This window comes from Taurulus bubalis, assembly GCF_910589615.1.
Source record: "Taurulus bubalis genome assembly, chromosome: 6".
NCBI classification, from domain to species: Eukaryota; Metazoa; Chordata; class Actinopteri; order Perciformes; family Cottidae; genus Taurulus; species Taurulus bubalis.
This window is the reverse complement of record NC_136594.1, coordinates 9202322-9222305: the sequence shown is the minus strand read 5'-3', so window position 1 is coordinate 9222305 and position 19984 is coordinate 9202322. Positions and strand designations below refer to the sequence as shown.

Genomic DNA, 19984 nt, shown 5'->3' with positions numbered 1-19984 from the left:
CATCCACGTCCTTGCACATTTTAGCTTTCGCTTCATTAACACACCACTAAATCCGCCTCGTGTACTCGTGGCAAGCTATCAGTCGTCTTTCTCAATTTCCTTTATGTCTCTTACTAGTCTTGAAAACCTTTCACTCAACTAATTTTCTATAGAGCTCGTCCTCTGTCCTTTCCATGGCTCCCTGTCTGCTCTCTGTTTTTCTACCTTCTCCAGCAGACACCAGCTCACTTTCAGCTCTGTGTTCAGAATAACAACAAACTCGGACTCTCCAAAAGCCTCCCAAACATGCCGCCTCATGCTGTGGACTCCATTAACACTCCGCTGCTGCATTCTTAGAAGTTTCTTTAAAACCTGAATAGTAAAAGAAGCATGCGTCTGTGGGCTGTGGACATTCCAGGGGAACGGGGGGAAAATACAGATTTTGCTTGCACTTTAATGTTTGCAAATGTTGGTCCACTGATCAACCATATAGAATAAGATATTTTCATTAAGCTGCCTCGGAAACTTAGATTTTACCCCTGAAACGACAGAGGTAGTACTACTACACAAACCAACACATTCACAAACATTTCTTGCATAGAACAGTTCAGTGAGTGGGTGAAGCGAGCTTTAAACCCTTAAGAAAGTCTTCGTATCCTCCCACTCCTCCTCCTTTTCATCTCTCACCCACCGACATGGCCACGGTCCAATCGGAGAGGACAGAGTGATAGAAAACGAGCCTCCCATCACATTACAGTACAAACAAAGAGAGCGGCCCATATTGAATGTCAGGCAACAATATAACCGGAAGAAGTGAGCTGTATTCTGTCTCTGACCTGTCTCTTGTACAGTAAGTGGCAGCGGTGTGTGTGTGTGTGTGGTGTTGCTGAGTTAGACTTCTTGGTTCTATAGATATAATTGCAGAGTTAGGCAAATTTGAGGAATGGTGTGAGTTGTTTCCAAAGGACTGCTCGATTTTGTTTCGCATTTTAAGACGGAAATGAATATTAATGTGGCCATTAATGGTTTATTACACAGAGCTGAGCAGATGCTTAAATGTGTTTGTTGTTTCCTACTTTTGTTAAATAAAATCAGTTAAAAAATAAATCTTGAAACAACTTTTGATGACTTTAAAGGGTTAGCTCACTTAAATTCCAAGAAACATAGTTTTCCACGGTGACGCCCACCAGACTGTGGTTCGCCTCCTTGGAGTTCAGCTCAGACCGGGTCAGCCTGGGCTCTCGAGGCCGCTGGTTTCCAGCCTGAGGGCCCGGACTCCCACAAGAGGTCGCAAGGCAAATGAGGTTACACTCCAACAGAACAAATGGCCACACACGAAGGAGGAGCTAGACGCTGGCCGCCCTGGAGAGGAAAGAGACGCAATAATTCGGCATACATTTTCAGATGGTTTCTTTTGGGAGACATTTATGGTGTTGCACTCATTTGTTACCATAAAAAGAGACAGAAATAGTTCCATAAAGAAGGAATAAAAGGAGCGAGGGAAGCAAAGTTCAAACTCTGCCTCCTTACTCACTTCCACACTGCTGGCCAATCAATGTGTGATGTGGGCGTGAATGACGGAAAGTTAAAGTAATGGTCGCACACAGCCCCCTTTAATCCGACATTGGGAGCTCACAGTGTATACTAATTTACAATTAGAACCGAGATGTTATAAAAGTAAGCTATAGAATCTGCACCCTACTGTGCATTTAGTGATGTGTTTGTAGGCATGTCTGCTTCTTGAGCCCCTTTAATCAGCGACGGTCTCTTTTTCTTGGATTTGACGACCCAGTGCATTTTTATTATTTTTGATTGAGGCTTTCCATATTTTATCACATTATTACCCTTAAAAATATGCTTCTTTTTTTTTTGCTGCTAGTTGCTGCTACACCACCTCATTAATACAGATGTGTGCCTCGCTAGAGCAAATGGGAGACATTTATTTTTGACTGCAGTGGAAGACTTTGTTTTTGAAAAGCTAAACGCCAACAAACATGGATTGAAGGAGAATATTTTGTTGGATAAAACGTGTTGTGAATTTTTTTCCTATAAATTCAACAAGTCCACAACACACATGTCACACATCCATGCGTTGCTTTCATTGATGATAGTGTGCAGATTTACACACCCCATTGTTTATTTGGGTTATCAATGCATGACATTTAGTGAAGGTCATCTTTGACTTAATTTCACATTCATTAAACCAGTTTGTCATTTCACCTTTCCTCTGTTTTGAAAAAGTAAGACGGTCAAGACACTTTTTTTTTCTAGCTTAATCAGACCTGCGTAATGGATTTGTATTGCAAAATGTTTTTCTGGGAACTGCAGTTCTAGCTTTAGCTGCTATGCTACAGTCGCCACACAGTACAGTCGTGTCCCCAAAGGCTTAATGCCGATAACTAAGTTAAAAATAACCATCTTTGAACTGCTGCTGCTTTGTGGTCAGCAGTTTCATAATCAATGCTACTCCAAGTGCCCCTGCCAATCATTTTCCTTTGTGTCCTTGACCTAACCAGCTCCAAGCCTGTTTGTGCTCGAGCAGACTACAGAGCCTTTACAGACCCCATTAATCTCAACACATACACACTTGCAGAGGCGCAGCTCTGACTACAAACACTCTTCAATAACATTTGCTCTCAGAAGTTGATATTGGACAGAGCAGGCGCAGAAACACACAGTCCTCCTGGCTGCAGTGCTCAGAAGAAATGATATGTTTTTTAAAGCCATGTAACACAGGCCACCTACCACCTACGAAGCTTAAATGTGTGTGTTGACCTGAGCCCTGTACAGTCTATGTTACTGACACGTTACCCTTCCACATCCTCTGTAATTCATCAGAGGTTACTTAAGTTAGTGACTGTCGTGATAATGTGCCACCTCAATTTTCAGCAAAACACAGCTCTGGAGTCCCTGTGGAGCCAGCAAAGTAGTGAGGGATTAATTAAACTTGTAATGAGTATAGAACCAGCAGCCCTCCACAGAAGCTGTAACCTCCTTCCATATCCACTGAGGCTAGACTAGACTGGACCCCCAAGGCTAGTAGCACTGCTTTTATCCTCATATGACTTGTTCCTAGTTACATATTTATATTCCATATTTTGACTTTCTAGGCTGCCCACAAAATCACACGGAGCATTTGTCTGCTTAATGTGAAAAACAATCGTTTGCTGGTGTGTTGTGCTGTGTTAATACTCCATGAAGAATATGTTTTTGTGATTTGTGTTTATTTCAGATGAGGAGAGTAACGAAGTGGATCTGTCCACCAGCGAAGACTGGGACGTAAAGACAGTAACGAGTGCACTGAAGCTTTATCTGAGGTAAGGATACGTGGGATTTAAGACACACATGCACAAATGTAAACCATCTGAAGCTGTCGAGTAATCGATTAGTTGATTGGCAGGAAAATAATTAATTGATGCATTTCTTTACTTATTTTCAAGCAAACAATCTCTCACATTGACTATTTTCTGCTGATTTTTTTGTCATTTGTGACAGAATATCTTCGGACCTTTTTGACAAAATAAATAAAACGAGAAATCTTTGACCGTTTTATTAATTCTAACTGACAGTTTCAATATTTTCTGGCATTTTATGGACGAAACGATAAAATGATACTGAAAATAATCCTTACTCGTAGCCCTCAAATCATCAGTTTCTAGTCCGTAAGCACTGATGCTATTGTTGGTTTGCTAATAATTTCTTAAACCTCTGTTGTGATCACTTTAACTCTTCGTGTCTCTCACAACATTGTACATTCTGATTAATAGTACCCCTGAGCAAATTTAAATTCAGTTTCGTAATTTCGTAACCTCGTATTGATGCATTCGGAGGATGTGATGTGACTCCTGGTGCATAATTGATTCAGAGTTGCTGTGTGTCTTAGCAAATCCACTTCTGACCAGTGGTTAATGGAACTTTTTTGTTGTTGTACATCTCTCTTTTGAGGAATATGATGGAAGCTCTGTTCACTTAAATATGAAACATTCAATCCATTCTTGTCTCTGTCTTTTATATAAAATGAGTTAATTATGCAAAGTGCTACTGCATAATTAACTCCTTCTGAGGTCACATTGCTTACTGTATGCCTGTTCCTCATTCACCAACTCCTTCCTGGTTGACAGATAGAGTGGGTGAAGTTCAAAGATTAAAAATGTAGTTTGGTTGTAAGAAGCTGAGGGAGTTTTCATTTAAATGCCAATTTGTTTTTGTAAACATGTGCGTTTAGCAACAAATTAAGTTGGCTTTGCTTATTAAAATGAAAGCAAAGTATTGTATTTTATGAGTTTGGAGTTGGCCTGATTTCCTTATTAGCACAGTAAAAATACTCACAAGAAGATGTATTTTATTTGCACACACAAGACTTCATGAAATCCCAAATAAAAAATGTGACAGAAGAGGTCAAGGACCCACAACGTACCTCCCCTGAACCGCTCAAGAAAATCCAACAATGACATAAAAAGAAGGGGGGAAAAAATTATGCTCACATCATTTAGAAAAATACAACAAAAAATTAATGACAAGAAGCTTACAAAATAAGCAGAAAAACTAACAAATCAGAAAACAACAAACCAATTATAAAAAATAAAAAACACAATCTTAATGTGTTTATTTATTATTACATTTTTAAAGAAGATATCATTGTGAAAAAAATCAGATCTAAATGCCACATTGGAAAAGTAAAATATTGATTATGATCAAACCATTGCCAGCTATTTTTCCAATAATTGAAAGGAGTTTAACTGACAGTGCTAAAACCTAAAATAAAGAATAACAACATCAAAACTGTTGATGCTCCATTTAGCTTTTCTCCCTCTGTTCAGTATAATTAAGTAAGTGCTACCTTGAAGTGTACTCTTAAGTGTCCACTGCTGTACAACATTGTGGGATGAGACTATCCTTCACCAACAAGTATTCTGATCAGGGAGTAAACGACAAGTTCTATCCAAAGGGGTTAAGATCGCGTTGTGATGGGCTGATTTTAAGCTTTGGCCTTTTCAAGGACGCTGTTTGTAACGGGACGTGAGGCTCTGTCACACTCAGTCTCCTCAGGTTTCAAGGGTATCATCGCCGTGTTTAATCTGGCCAACACCATTTAAGCTAACCTATCTTATCCGTATTGTTATGCTATATTAAACCATGCTGAGCATTGCTCTGACATGTCTTTTACTTTGTGGCTGGCCTGCTGGAAAAAAACGCAGGGTCAATCTCCTCACTTTCCTCTGAGGCTAAGTACCTTTGGCCACGTGCCAGCTGCAGTGTGGAAGTACCTTCAGATGAACTTGGTTATCTCAACGTGTGCACCATCTAATTCCATCCCCTGGCCCGGTCACATTAATCATTGCTGTGTGCAGACCCTATAAAACAGTGTGCTGGCTATTTCTGTACCCCCCTCGCTCACTTTAGCTCTCGCTTCTCCACCCACCCTTCTCTCTTTCTCTCTCTATCTATGTGAAGGAGCCTTCCTGAGCCGCTGATGACCTATGGACTTTACAAAGAGTTTATTAGCCCTGCAAGTAAGTTTGACCTCCTCTTATACCGTCACTGAGTATCGACCATAACAGTGTACACATGTGTTGTTCAGTTTAGGAGTCCAGTGTGTTTCTTTTCCTTCAGTGAGTTATTGAAAATATGCAGTCAAGTGAAAACCAGTTAAATCACTTTTATTAACTTTTTGTAAACTTTGTAACAATTCTTTTAAGTGGGTAAGGTGGCCAATCCTCTTAAGTAGTCATAGTCATAGTCTGAAAGCTATTGGTCTGTGTGTGTCTTGAATGCTGATTAGAATCTATCCACAGTTGTCCTCATTTTCACAGGGGTCCCTACATTATTACAGTACGTTTATGCCTTCCTACTCAGTTTCAGAAATCTGCACTCCCAAAATCCACGAACACTGTTACCCTGTTTTTCACACAAAAACGTGATTTGAAGAATCCTTTCAGCCTACTACGGCTTCGACATACAGTTTTGACATTTCAGATTATTTTCCATGTGCGACTACTGCCCATCTTCATCTAATTTCTACCTGTGGCCAAATAAGCCATTTAAGGTGAAAGCTAAAAGCTTTAAAATTATAAATATGCTGTAATTTGCATGCCATCAAATGGTCCAGTGTGTGACCTTGAACGGCAAAAAGACACTTTTTTTCTTCTTTTTTCGCCCACGTAACATAATTTATGTGGTAAATGTTTTTTTTAATTTATTTTTTAAAGCAAGCCAAACTTGAATCCTATTACAACAAGTGCTATAATTGGATCAGGTTGACATTTTTATCAGGCGCTTGCAATGCCCTCATAACAAGGGGGAAAAAATGGATTAGCAACGAATATTTTTTTTGATGGATGACAGCATCCATAAGCAGCTTTTTCCATGTTTAAATCCTTGTCGTTCCCATAGTAATGATGTTTTATGTGTCTGTGTGTGTGTGTGTGTGTGTGCGAGCGTTTGTGTGTGGGCGGTCAGATGCCCATGTGTGAGGAAATGTTTAAGAGATGATCTTTGGGGGTTTTAACACAACCCTTTTATACGGTAGCGACAGTAACGTAAAGCTATCTCCTTCGCCAGCATAGTGGTCCCTGCTGCCAAATTCTGGCTTCAGACTATGTATCACTTTCACACCCCTTCTTCGCTTATTTAACCTGGGATGTATCATCCTCCAATCCTTATACGTGAGGTGATAGCCTCTGATCATTGTGTCCTTAAAGGTCCACTGACTTTTTCCCTTTTTGGGGGTTTTCCAGAATGTATCCAATTAGTTTGTTAAGACTTTCGAAGTAGTAGAGACTTCAATTATTCTGCTGAATCACTTTTATTTGGTGTGGTGAACCAGATCAACAGTGTATGTCGTGTCTCATCATCTCTTTAAATTTGCTGTTTGCTAATGTTGTGTTGGCCCTTTACCACCTAAGGAGATCAGATAAATTCTTGTAGTTTAATTCAAGTGTGTCTCTGCTCCTGCGTTTGAACAGAGGGCGGCAGTCCAGAGTCTCGCATCCAAGCCATTCACTGCCTGGTCCACAAACTACCGGAGAAGAATCGACAAGTCCTCGGGCTGCTCATGAAGCATCTGGCCAAGTGAGTGTTCATAGTTCCTTGGTCATAGTTCAGCCAATCTCCACCCCCTCTCTCTCTCTCTCTCTCTCTCTCTCTCTCTCTCTCTCTCTCAGTTCTCTCTTTCTGCTCTTCCTGTCTGTCTCCTCATTCTCACTCCACATGCTTTTTTCTCTCTCTCTATCTCATTCACTCCCACTCTCTTCACTCCCCCTTCCCTGCTGTCACTCCATCTCCTCTCTGTCTACTCAGTGACTGATGGCTAAGAAATTTGATGCCGCTAGCATCTTAACGTTCTTTTTGAAATTACTGAAAGTTGTTGAGGGGGAATTGTGTCGCCCAACATACCTGTTTTTAGAATCTGGTTTGTTGTGCAGCTGCACCAGGGAAGTGAAATAAAATGGACCTCTCAAATGAAGCTCTCTGTTGAGATTACTATATTCACCCCTGGATAGACCACTATTGTGCATCACTCTATTTGTGAGATTAGATAAGAAGAGAGATTTAAGAAATAATGTTCGCTAACATTACAAGGTTTTACCTCAGCAAGCTTTTTATAAACTAAATATGAGCAAATTGAAGATAAGTAAATAATCCCTCTTCCCTGAGGCAGTGAAAGTCTGGTGGATCTTATTTCATAGAAACCCGCTGCAGAATCAGGCTCTGGTAAAAAGGCAGCGCTATTGAAATTGAATTTGGATTATCCAGCGTGAAATTCTCCAGACTGGAGAGACTCGAATATTTTTCTGAAGTTGGCTTGTGTGCATGTCCTGCAGGGGGAAGGAAGCAAAGCCAGAATTTCACACTCCTATCTGAAATGGTTTCAAAGATGTTATAAATGTGAGTTGTCACCAATGTTTTTGTCTTCAAAGGCATCCTTTGAAGCTATTTAAACTGTCCCAGCTGCTCTACTGCGTATCATCATATTTCGAGTGTGAAGTCTCTTCACCTGTCCGCATAACTTTCTCTTCAAATTAAGGTTTTTTTATGTCTTCAGATTTTTGACCTGGCATTTAAGATCGTTTTATCAACTGAAGGGGTTGCATTTGTTAAACTAATCCAGAAGAGATGAAATACAATGTATCATTCCTCTTTATCAAATGTCATTAGTATGTTGTAAAATAATCAGAAAAGCGGCTGTCAGAAGGACTCACAGTTATTGTTGGAATTGATATTGAAAGTAGGGGTGTAACTTAAAAATGTCTAAATCCACAAATACCTAATTTATTTTTGTTATATTCAGTGTAGGGAACAATGGATGGGAACTGTATGCAGGACAACTTAATATTTAAATCGAAGAGGTTTTGTTACAGCTTACCGTAGTCATAAAATGTGCTGAAATCCCTCTTTTTTTATTTTCTCAAAATGAAGTGGCTGCTTTATGTATTCAGTTTTCAGTGTCTCTGTGATGTGAGCGACAAAACTTTGGATCATCACTAAGCAACGATACACTGAATCAAAAAGTTTAGAGTAATCCCTAAAGATAGCAACATCATTATTGTTTTCTTGAGCCACTTTGGACTTTCGATGTCGCTAAGTGTGAAGTTATGCATTACAGGAAGAAACAATGCATTTTTTATGGTTTCCTGCAGTGCTTTTTAGCAGCAGGGAGTCTCTTTGCGGAAAAGAAAGACCACCTATCTGTTTACATCATAAAAACTATTACATTAAATCACAATTTGATGAATGAAACATTGAAGTTTAGGGGGAAAAGAGCAAAGGAGCAATTTTGCACAGCAAATGCCGTCTGTATATTAATTGAGTACTGCTGTCATCTTGAGGTGGCTCAACACCTCATCTAAACAGCTTGCATGGGGAAAATCTGCACTGTGGGTCGGGTGTTTTTCTTTTTTCAGGAAGCATTTGACGCTATGTATTCTTCATTTTCTTGTTTGCTCAAATGCTTTTCATCTTATTTTCTCAAACATTTTATTTATAGCAATTGAGTGCTGCAGGAATGAGTTGTAAAACGTGGGATGAGTATTTTTCCACGTCCTGTTCCCTCGACATGAAGTCAGTGTTTCTTTTTAGTTTTTATTTTTTTTATTCAATGCCTAAAATAAGATTTTTGGTTAACACATGCTTATGAGATTTTAACGTTTTGTTCTACAATATAAAATATGTCAGTTAATACCCATTTTGTGAATTTTGAAGTATTTACGCGTTTTCATAAAGACAGTTGCTAACAAGTGGCTGAATGAGACTACTAGCCGCCTTTAACTTAATGAAGTGGTGCTTAATTCTAAGATTCATCTTGCTAGACAAAACATGTAAGTTTATTTTCTGCGATAATTAAAAATCCAACGGTAGTTACCATATTTGCAATGAGGAGTGACAAAGAGACGCCGTATACGGCTCTGATAGCAGCAGTGACCTGTCAATCACAGTAAGCCCGCCCTTAAGCATACTCCGCTTTATGGTCTATTTTACTCTGGATAAATGGACCATAATTTACGAAATGAACATCATGCTGTATTAAAGAAGACTTGAAACTAGTGATTGAGACCATGGACTCATGTTTACAATGTTTTACTGAGGTAATAAATCAAGTGAGTCATTTTCTCATAGACTTCCATACATTCAGACTTATTTTTACAACCAGAGGAGTCGCCCCCTGCAGGTCAGTAGAGAGATTGCAAGTTTTAAAAGTTACAGTTCTGTCAAGTTTTGCCCTTTTTTTTTCTTTGTTCGTATTTAATCCAACCCTTTTTCTGTGTATAATGCGAGATGTTATCTTCCTCAGTGTGGCGGCTCACAGTAAACAGAATCTGATGACCGTGGCCAACCTGGGCGTGGTGTTCGGCCCCACATTAATGAGGCCACAGGAGGATACTGTCGCTGCCATCATGGATCTTAAGTTCCAGAACATTGTGGTGGAGATCCTCATTGAACAACATGAAAAGGTAACACTCAAGAATGGGACATGTAGGGCAGTATGGACTGTACTATTGCAAAGTAATGCATTTGAAACTGAATATGCACTGTCTAGTCATAGCAGTATAACTTCCAGTGGAAGTAATTAGTAGCATGTCTGTAAGAACAGAGACAAAGTATTTGTGTTGCATTATGTTCTATTTTCTCCCAAAAAGTCTGTTTTTGATTGGTCAAATCTTTACTGCACCAACTTCACTTTGACGATTCATTCTGTCAGTGCAACATTGTGCGTATAATTATGTTTCCACTCATCCACAACTCTATTTACTAAAAAAATTGGCACCCTAGGCAACACAGGGTACAATGATGACACCAAGTCAAATCTGAATGCCGTGACACACAGCGCCTGTGTGTTGATCTACCTTGGTGGCGTGCAATTACTTGATACTGAAGGATAATAAATGTGCAAGCAAAGCAAAAGATTTAATGTTTGCAGGTCCTGGTCTCTCAGCAACTTAGCGCTTTCTTACAATGTTTAGAAGTTTTGTATTTTTTTTTCTTTCTCTTAAGCTTCAATTTGGCAGTTTCTCTTAGCAGAGAAGTGCACATACTGTACTGTGTCTGACACCAGAATTTCTTTTGGGCAGATTAAGAGTCTCAATTGGGAAGCTCTTCTTTTCCTCTTTTTTTTAGGCTGTTTAGTCTTCCGTATTCTCGTATCAAAATTGTGCCTACTGCACCTTAAATTAATCTTACTTGAGCAAATGTTTTAGCAATGAAAATGCGCTTAGTGGTCTGTTTTAGAATACATGTGTGTTGTGTTTATTGCTTGTTCTACAAAATAATGAGCAGAAATAAAGTTTTCAGATAATGAAACGTGTATCACATTCAACTTAAACCCTTGGGTCAGCATACCCTTCACTCCGTTGTTCAGGTACAGAGGAGCAAGACAGCAGTTTCATATCAAAAATATTTTATTTAGCCAATAGGGGGAGCCCCAATTGCTCACACTGGGATTAAATACATTTTATTCTGTTTATTTTCAGCAGGTTGGCTATTCTGTAGATTATCATATACATTTGATTTAATTTGGAAGGTCCTTTGCCTGCCTCAATACATGTATTTTTCTTATGAGTGGTTTCATAACCTGTGGTTCATGGGATCATGTAATCTCAGAATGTCATTAATCGTGTCAATCCTCAAAGGGGGATAATTGTCTCTCACAAGAGAAAAAGGTTTGAGATTAGTTTTCTAATCTGTTTGGAGCAGCACTGCACTCTGGTTTCATCTGATTCCAGACAAAGAGCTTTTAGTGATTTTTTCTTTTTTATTGTTTTCCTCCAGCTTCATTAAATGGAATATGATGTGTGCTGTGAATAATAGCTCCACCCAAACTCACAAATCTAAAATGGGGTGTGAGAGAATACAGAGGCTTGGTGAAACAACACAGTGTATACTGCTAGTCTCTGAGACGACCCAGAGGTATCCAACACCGTCCAGGTGATAAAGGATGTAGTGTTAGAATGCAGCAGGAGCATTTTGGAAAGTACAGCGTGTTAGAGCAGGGGAAAAGTTGAGCAGACAGACAGGCAGGCATTAACTTCTCTCACAGCTTAGTCCCACTCCAGACTGTTGATACCCCTAGATACCAACAGTAGACTCTGTTTTACATTCACCTCCATCTGCAGAGAGAGAGGGAGAGAGAGGGAGAGAGAAGGAGAGAGAGGGAGGCAGCAGAAACTCTCAGCCATATCAGATTTCTCACTTTTTCTATCTGCTTTCTCCTGCAAACTTTCTTTCTCATAGCCCCCTCCTCTGTGTCTGCCTCTCTCGTTCACACTGTCTCACTTTCTCTGCCACTTTCTCTCTCCCTCTCTCTCTCTCGCGTCTCCCTTCCCTACTTCTCTCCTTGTCTGTGATCCTTTCTGAGGCTCTGCTGAGACTTCCTCTCCTCTGCAGCCCTATTCTCTTTTAACTCTACATCAGAAGTGTATATGTAAACACGGCCCGGTGTAAACAGGCTGCGCCAGTTGGCCGGCCCTCCTTGAGTCTAAACCCTGTTTATTTTACCCTCCACTCTTTCAGAGAGTGGGTCAGTTTCTCTGCGGAGAAATGCCACCTTAACTTAGACCCAGATTTCTGGACGGGGTGCGATTATGTTACATGTGGAGCTGCTCTCATTTATTTTGGCACAAACAAAATCTGCTCGCATGCAGTTATTAGGGTCCAATCAATGAGCTGCTCGGCTCTCCGTAGGAGCACATGCTGTGGCTGCAAATGGCCTTTTCCATTAATTTACCACTACATAAAGCCTGTGAGTTTCCAAAGCTGTTCACTAAGTGAGGTCAGTTAAGGACACGCTGCTGCTGTACCTGCTGCTGCTCAACTCCTAACTGCACTGTGCTTTTAGTATTGCTAGAGACTTACTGAAATCACATTTTGTATTCAGATCTTTGCAGATGCTCCAGAGTCTGGCCTTCTTTCACCTGCTGCCCCAGTATTCTCTGCTCCCACAAGGCAGTCCAAGAAGGTGAATCGACAGACTCGGCCCCTGGCTGTCTACAATCCACAAGCCCTAGACATTCAGAATGGTAAGAGACGTACACACCTGCACCTGTATATGTCTACACCTCTGAATATATTAAGGGAACTGAGTTGGACAAAAGCCTTATGAGATCATTAGGAGATACCTTAGCAATAAGCTTTTTATGAATGAAAGAAGCATGCCATTCAAATATTTATTCGATTTATTCATTTACGGAGCCGAACAGGTATCGGGGGGGGGGGGGGGGTAAATTTGGTCTGTAATTTGTGCACGCTAATTTGTAATTTATGCGGTTTACACAATTTAATAGAACATATAGGGTCATCCTGTAAGAAATGTTTAAGAAATATATAATACAAGATGTGTTATCAGAATGTATATTATCCTGGTAATCAGCATGAATAAAAAATAAATTAATAATTTAGCTTCAATTAACTACATCATTTTAAAATTACCATGAAGTTGAACCAACACATCCCTATAAACATTATAACCTTCCCAAAAGGTTGGATGTGACGCAGGGCTGTTGTATTCAACTGCTGTAGTTTTGGCTAGATGTACCAAATCCACGGGCATCTGAGTGCATTTACTCTTGATTCCTGCTGGGCTTTGAATTAATTCACTCACTCATGGTTAGTCTGTTACCTAGTGACCACTATGAACTCGTAACAGTGTCCACAGATGACATACTGAACTCAGGCGCCTCTTCTCTTTGTTACTGTGTGGAGAGATTTGCCTTTGTGTGTTCATTTCTTTTAAAATTGTGTTCAGTTTCCTCTAAAAATTTATGACATGCGAATGATAGAAGCCTTCTCCTGTGCATCAGGTGAGCTGATCACCTGACCTGGTGGCCCAAACAATCTGACCTCAGCAATTTGTGATCCAAGGCCAGTCAAATCCCTACCCCCCCCATACAGTACGAATCTAAATCTGCTTACCAGATTGCCTCTCTTTTCCGCCCTCGCGCTAGCTTTTAGCACGGGTTATCTTTATATCAGGGATGAAAGGCCGTAATCCTTTTTTAACCTTGGTGTATTTTATATGAGTGGCACATAATTGTTTTTTAGTAAGTTGTCTCGGCCTTCAGCGGTTGAAAGCACATTTTTAAACGATGAAGTGAGAGAAAGAGAAGAGTGTAATGTGTGCGTGTGAGTCTTCTTTCGATAACCCAAGTTATCTGTCTGCTGATGCTGAGCAGATAGAGAACAGCAGCCGAAAACTATGCAACGAGTGAACCATAACAGTAAAGATGTGGGCCGGACAGCTAAACAATGAGCTGAAAGTAAAGCTCCTTCAAGTGAAGGGGAGCTGCAGATTTGGGTGATAATTCTCATCATGTATGTTCATCACCACCAAGTGACCCCTTTCACAATATATTCACATTTTAATTCGACGCATTATATAATTATTCTGGAAAAGATGTGTTTTTGACAGAGCCGCAGCTGTAGGAGTATGCCGGAAAATGTTACTAAAGTGTTTTAAAACAGTTTCTGGAATGGATGCTCCGGATTAAATAGAAACTCGGCATTCAGAGGAAGCATTAAAGTAAAATAAGAAAAGGAGAAAAAAAAAGGTGAGTGGCAAGCTCACCTACAGACATAAGCACACGTCGACAGCGTTTATGTAATTCATCTCACGGCCAAAAAAGAAAGACAAATGTTCTACTCCTCAGCTTTAGAGCTGAGGTCTAATTAGTCACAACTGACAACACCTGTGTGAACGTATAAATCATTTCAATTAATGAGTGTCATTCCTTAAAAAGAAATCCCAGTTTAAACCAAATACAATAAACAAACTGAACAGTTTATAAACCAATGATGCCGTGCATCTGTGGGCCATCTATAATGTATAAATGATGGTATTACATTTGATACTAATTAGGTCCATAAGCCTAGCAGCGGTTCAAACTTAATCTCAATTAAATCTGGGCTTTTGATTTAAATGCTTTGATATGTGTTTGCTGGGGGGGGAAAAAAGTTTTTTAACATTAACAGTTTCTCTGTGTCTCTCTCTTCTCCCAAAAGCAGGATCTTTACTTGACAGTCAAAAATGGAAATAAAAGAGCTTGGATCTCTCTAGTGTTTCCTGTCTACGACTGCAGAAGTGTATTATCATGAACAATACAAACTTGGTTGTAAATCTCGCCCGTTTTGACAGCAGTTTTGATTCATAAAATCCCCTGTCGATGCAGCATTGCCTTATCTATTGATAAATTATTCAGCTGTTTTATCAGGCAAGCTATCATCAGTATGCTGGCATATGCTGGGATCTTATACTGTGGAAAAAAAAAACTAATGAAAAGATGCAAGTAATTAAAACAAACTATATACAGTATATATTTTTCATCCAAGTGTCAGCAGTGGGAGATGGTTCCAGTCTAGCTGCAGATGAGACATCAATGGGCAGCAATGAGTCCGTATCGTCCCAGTCATCGTCGGCCTCGGCATCAGAGATGCCTGCAGAGAAGAGTGACCATGTCCCACTTAGCACCAGCCTCAGCTCAGGCAGCAACTCCAGGTCAGTGGTTCGCTCTGCCGAAGTCCCAAATCAATATGCGACTGTGCACCACTGAAGATGCAGGAGTTTGATTCAGAAGAAAGTAGAGTCCTAAATGAATTCAAATGTGGGCCGTGTGCACTGTATGGATTGCAAATGGAATTTTATATTTTCAATGTTTTGATCACTACTTTACCATCGACGGTTAAAGTTGCTCAAAGGTGCATCAAGTAGTGTTTTGATTTGAGCATTTTGTTGTTATTCACTGGGCTCTGATTAAAAAACATTGTTGTTTTGGAAGTGGCCATTTCTTTTCACTTTATTAATTTACTATATAAATTTGCTGAACATATTGGTGATGTGGGCAGTGACTCAAATGGTTTGTAACCAAGCTACTCAGCTTGGACTTCCAGCAAGAGCACTTTCACTACACAGGAAACTGCATGTATAGTGTAAAGACATGTTCTATTGTCAGGATTATTACATTGTATGTGGTTTTATTATTATTATCATTACTGGGATTTTGTGAGTCAACAGTAGTAGTGTTAAAAGTATTGTTAGTATTCTTATCAGGGACCTTTTATAGTTGGATTTGATTTATATATATTTTTTAAACCTTTTGACGAAGACCTGACTGCCAGTTATCTTTCATATTGCAGCAGAATAGGATGATGAGAAAATCTATATGATCTCAGCTATATTAACAAATCAGCGCACTCAAAAAGAGCCTGAAAATATTGTCTCTTAAATCTTGTGACCAGTGAAATACATTTGTATTTAGCAAAGAGAAACCATGTCACTGTTATTATTAACGAACAAGAATAGATTTTTCTACATTGTTAATTGACTCAGAACAGAAGCCAATAAGTATCTCAATTCTCCTGTGAATCGTTTAGAGTTAATCAAAAAATTAAATAAATTAACTTTTCGTGTCATCCCAAATGTTAATTCTTTGTACTCTCTTGGTCTCTTGCAAGAATGGAAAATGGAAAATCCTTCAAAAGTTTGGTGCTTTGCCTCTCGTTTCTGTTCTCACTCTCTACTAAGTCCTTGGTCCTTTTTGTTGTTTTTCCAGCCCATGACTTGTCTTGAATGCTGATGTGAGAGATGAATTATTGGGTTATGCTGCAGATGTTAGACTCGCTGCTGTGTCATGTCTACAGATTCACCTTGAAATAGACTTTTTCCTCATTCACTGTCCCCTTCTCATTTTCCATCAGCTGAAAAGAGCCGTAAAACAAAAACAAATCCACCTCACAACTCAACAGAGGACAATGTGATTCCTTTCTCACTTTGACCTCTGTGTGTGTGTGGGGTGTGTGTGGGGTGTGTGTGTGTGTGTGTGTCAGTGTGTGTGTCAAGTGTTTTCTTTAAGTTGCACGATTAGATAGACAAGGCTCTCGAGTATTTTACTTGTGTAACCAACTTTTTTTTCTCTCTATCTCTCTCTTACGGGTATTTATTTATTTATTTTCACTTTCCCACATATGTGGCATCATGTTGGAGGACGGAAGGAGCAACCAGGAGGAGGTCGTAAATCTCAGCTCTTATTTGTTTGGGAGACAGGTGGCCGTGCGTTGGCCGTGCAAATCGTATTGACATTGGGGATATATTCATCTTGTTTACCCTTATAGCCAGAGCCCCTGTCCCTTTTATGAAGACTTGCGCCATATGTCACAGGGTGTCGCCCTGGCGTTGTTCACTCATACATCTTAGCATGTGAGATGGTGGAGACCTGTTAGCACAGCACCTCTCTGGCCTGGAACCCAAGGATCCGGCTTCAGTCCGAGCCAAAAAGAGCAGTAGGGAAGGAAAGTGCGAGAGTACTTCCAGCCCCTCTCAGAAATGTATTATCTACACACTGGTGTGTTCAAAAGTGCACCTGGAAAACAGCATTTTTTTTTTTTTTGTCGCTTTCCTGGAGGATAGATGCAGCAAAATCTGCCGGGTCATACACAAGTTCGTCCTGACTCACTATATCATGCACTGACTCTTTTGGTGGAATGTGGCATGATTTATCATCTCCGTCATGTTCGATGTCTTGCCTCATTTCTCCTCTTCTCCCTAAATTCAGTCACAGCTTCTCCCAGTGGTACTGTTGCCTCAAGTCCTGCCCAATGAGGTTACATTTTTTTGGCCACTTTTCCTTCCTCTCTGCTGTCCTACCTTCAGCCCTCCATGGTTATTGCTGGCAGACAGCTGTGGATCATAAAATGGTGGATCAGAGCTTATTTCCTGCCCACCCAAACTGGCGATGACTGAGCGCGCAGCTCGGCTGTTGGTTTGATCCCACTTTCTACTAGAAACACTGCTAAATCCCACCGCTGGCCTTCAGTCTTAAGTCGAAAGACAGTCAATAGCCCCGCTCATCCCAGCGTTAGCTCCACGCCAGGATCAGCAAGGCCTGGATGCTGCAGGGTGAAATTCCTGCAGTAATGAGAAGCAGCAGTCCTCTCTTGTTTATGAATTTCTCCCTGCTACTAACCTGGAAGCGTAAGATAATGTGCGATAACCCTGATGGTTGAAATAATAAACCAAATGACCTCCAGTTGCACTTCACTTTGGAATTCGAGGTCATTTGATACTTTTTATATGATAATATATAATTTGTCTTGCATATTATGTTATATATGCCTAAAAAACAAATCCTCACATCTAAATATTCTTCAAAACGTGTTACAAACATCTCAAGAGTTTTTTTTTTTTTTTTAATGAGGGCCTCACATACGATTCCCATTTACTGTATTTAATCATGTTTGTAGAAGAAGCTTAGCTAGGCCTGTGATGGGGGGAAAACAACGGATGAGCAATTCAAAGCTTGATGCTATTTTTGTTGAAGAGAAATGGCAAACGATTTCCCTCGGTTTGGCTTAGCTATAATTGTGAAAGCAATTTTGGGATGAATCCATTTACCTCTGGTACATTTAGCAAGTTTCTAGGGCAGCCATGTGGCATACACTGAATTTCCCTTACTGTTTATTCTATAATTATTAAGCTATCTGTTTATGTCGAAGATCTTCAAAGATCTGTTTAATCCTCTTTCAACAGAAATAAGCGGTTAGATGTCAACTTTTCCTGTGCGTGTGCGCATGCATTTGATTTTATGGTAGTCAGGGGGTTTTGCATGTCTCTGAGTGGGTTCACCTGCAGGTGGGTGAAGTGTTGGTGCTCCTCTGCTTGCTTCCCCCTCTCTTGGCTTTGACCCAGGCAGACAGTGGTTGTGCCTGGGCCCAGGTTAATGAGTGGATTTGCTGCACTGCAGCGCACTATCCCCCCATGCTGATGTGGAGCAGCTGAGCACCACAGTGGCCCCCACACTACTGCAGAGCTATAAATCACCCACAGTCAGGCCAGGCCCGAACGGAGCAGACACCGCTGGGGATGGACAAGCGCACTGAGAGGGAGGCAGGGGGAGAAATGGAGGGAGGGGGTGATGCAGAAGCGTGAGCCCAGTGCCGAGTGCTCACCTAGGTCCACATACGATCCCCTACCGTGTTCCCCCTTGAGGCCACGAGCTCTCGCTCTTCCACCAGTGCCAACGTAACCGCTACGCACAACATCCTCTCAACCTCCAGCCCCTCCCCAGCTGCTTCCTCTAATTGCCTTTATTAACGTCTCTATGGGAGCGGCAGCTAGGAGCAATTTGCTCATTATGTACTGTATTAGCACTGGCCCCGGGGCAAACATGGAACACAGAGGGATGCCTGGCTTAGACTCCTGCTCCTCTCCGCCTTTACCAGGACCCCTACTGCCACCCTGTAGGTCGACCAGGAAATCATTGGCCCTGGTACCAGCCAATGTAAAGCACAGCTACTACTGTAAAAGATGAGGCTGATGGCGAAAGGGTCTCGTACTGCTATTATTTGACGTTACACATACTGATTCTTGAACAATCATGTAGGAACTGAATGTAAATATTTAGGCGACAAGAACAATTAGCGTAAAGTGGGCAATTGTAAGCCTCCAGAATTCTTCCATTTTATCTGTCAATGTGTTTTTTTTTTTATGTCTTCCAGAATTCATGACTGTTGGAAATCATCTGGGTTGACTGTATTGATTGGGAGGGAATTCAGAATGAATTCAGAATGAGCATTGCAGACTGAAAATGTATGATGAGCCTGTTTTTGTTTGCTTTGGACGAGTTGACAGGTCGGGGGTTGAGCCAGGTGAGCTCCCAGAGAAGTTACTAGCTGGCTAGATATATGGATCACAGGAAGTTGATGCAGAAGTTCAAATACATTTCTTGGAACGAATTTCAATTTCACCCCTCCAGAAAAATATATCGGAGTTTCTCTTGACAACTATCTTTCAGGTCAATGTGGACTCTTCATGAGAGCCGGTCCTCCTGAAAAGGCTCTTGGGCAGATGGGGTTGGATGAAGAGTGGATTGTCTGATAGAAGCCTGTTGTCCTTGTTGTTGGGATAAATGTACAGCTGGCACACAATGAGAATTCAAAGTGCAACTACCCATGCATGTAGCTGCTGGAGAATAGAAAGAGGAGATGGAGCATTTAGAATTTTTTTCGAGTGAAAAGTGTGATCCATTAGTCCAGGGGTATTCAAATTAAAGTGTGTGTGTGTGCGTGCGTGTGCACATGCACGCACGTGCACAACAACCAACTGTCAAATCAAATAAATAGAGTTTAATTTAATAACATCTCAACAGTACGTATAGGCCGTTTTCAAATTGAACTGGATGAATTCTAAATACTATATTCATGTAATTCTAGTTCTTATCTCATTTCAGGCTGGATTTTAAAATGAAATACAAAACCGAAAGCATTTCCGAAATATGCGTGCCATCTTAAAATAAGTAACTTAATTTTAAGCCTGCCTAGTAGTGACCCATGCATTACTCAAACGTAAAACGTATCATAGTAATTATGTTGTCTAACTTGTTTGGTTGTCCGTGTCTTCCATTGACCTCAATTTGCAATGATTTCATTCCTCTTCGATGTTGTGGACATGTGGAGGCAGCTTGTTAAAATGATGCTTGTGGACGGTGTCGAAATCTACTAGTGACTTCTGTTTTGAATTCCCACC

The 19984-nt window shown here is 40.5% G+C and overlaps 1 protein-coding gene across 1 annotated transcript in view; it reads left to right on the top strand.

The window, feature by feature from the left end:
* Positions 1–19984, top strand: part of arhgap10 (Rho GTPase activating protein 10) — a 46573-nt gene that overhangs the window by 19803 nt on the left and 6786 nt on the right. The window contains exons 15-20 of the mRNA XM_079219652.1: positions 3212–3296; positions 5434–5492; positions 6945–7050; positions 9770–9929; positions 12350–12491; positions 14797–14962. Of these exons, the coding sequence (XP_079075778.1) occupies positions 3212–3296; positions 5434–5492; positions 6945–7050; positions 9770–9929; positions 12350–12491; positions 14797–14962 (718 nt within the window). The remainder of the gene's footprint in view (positions 1–3211; positions 3297–5433; positions 5493–6944; positions 7051–9769; positions 9930–12349; positions 12492–14796; positions 14963–19984) is intronic.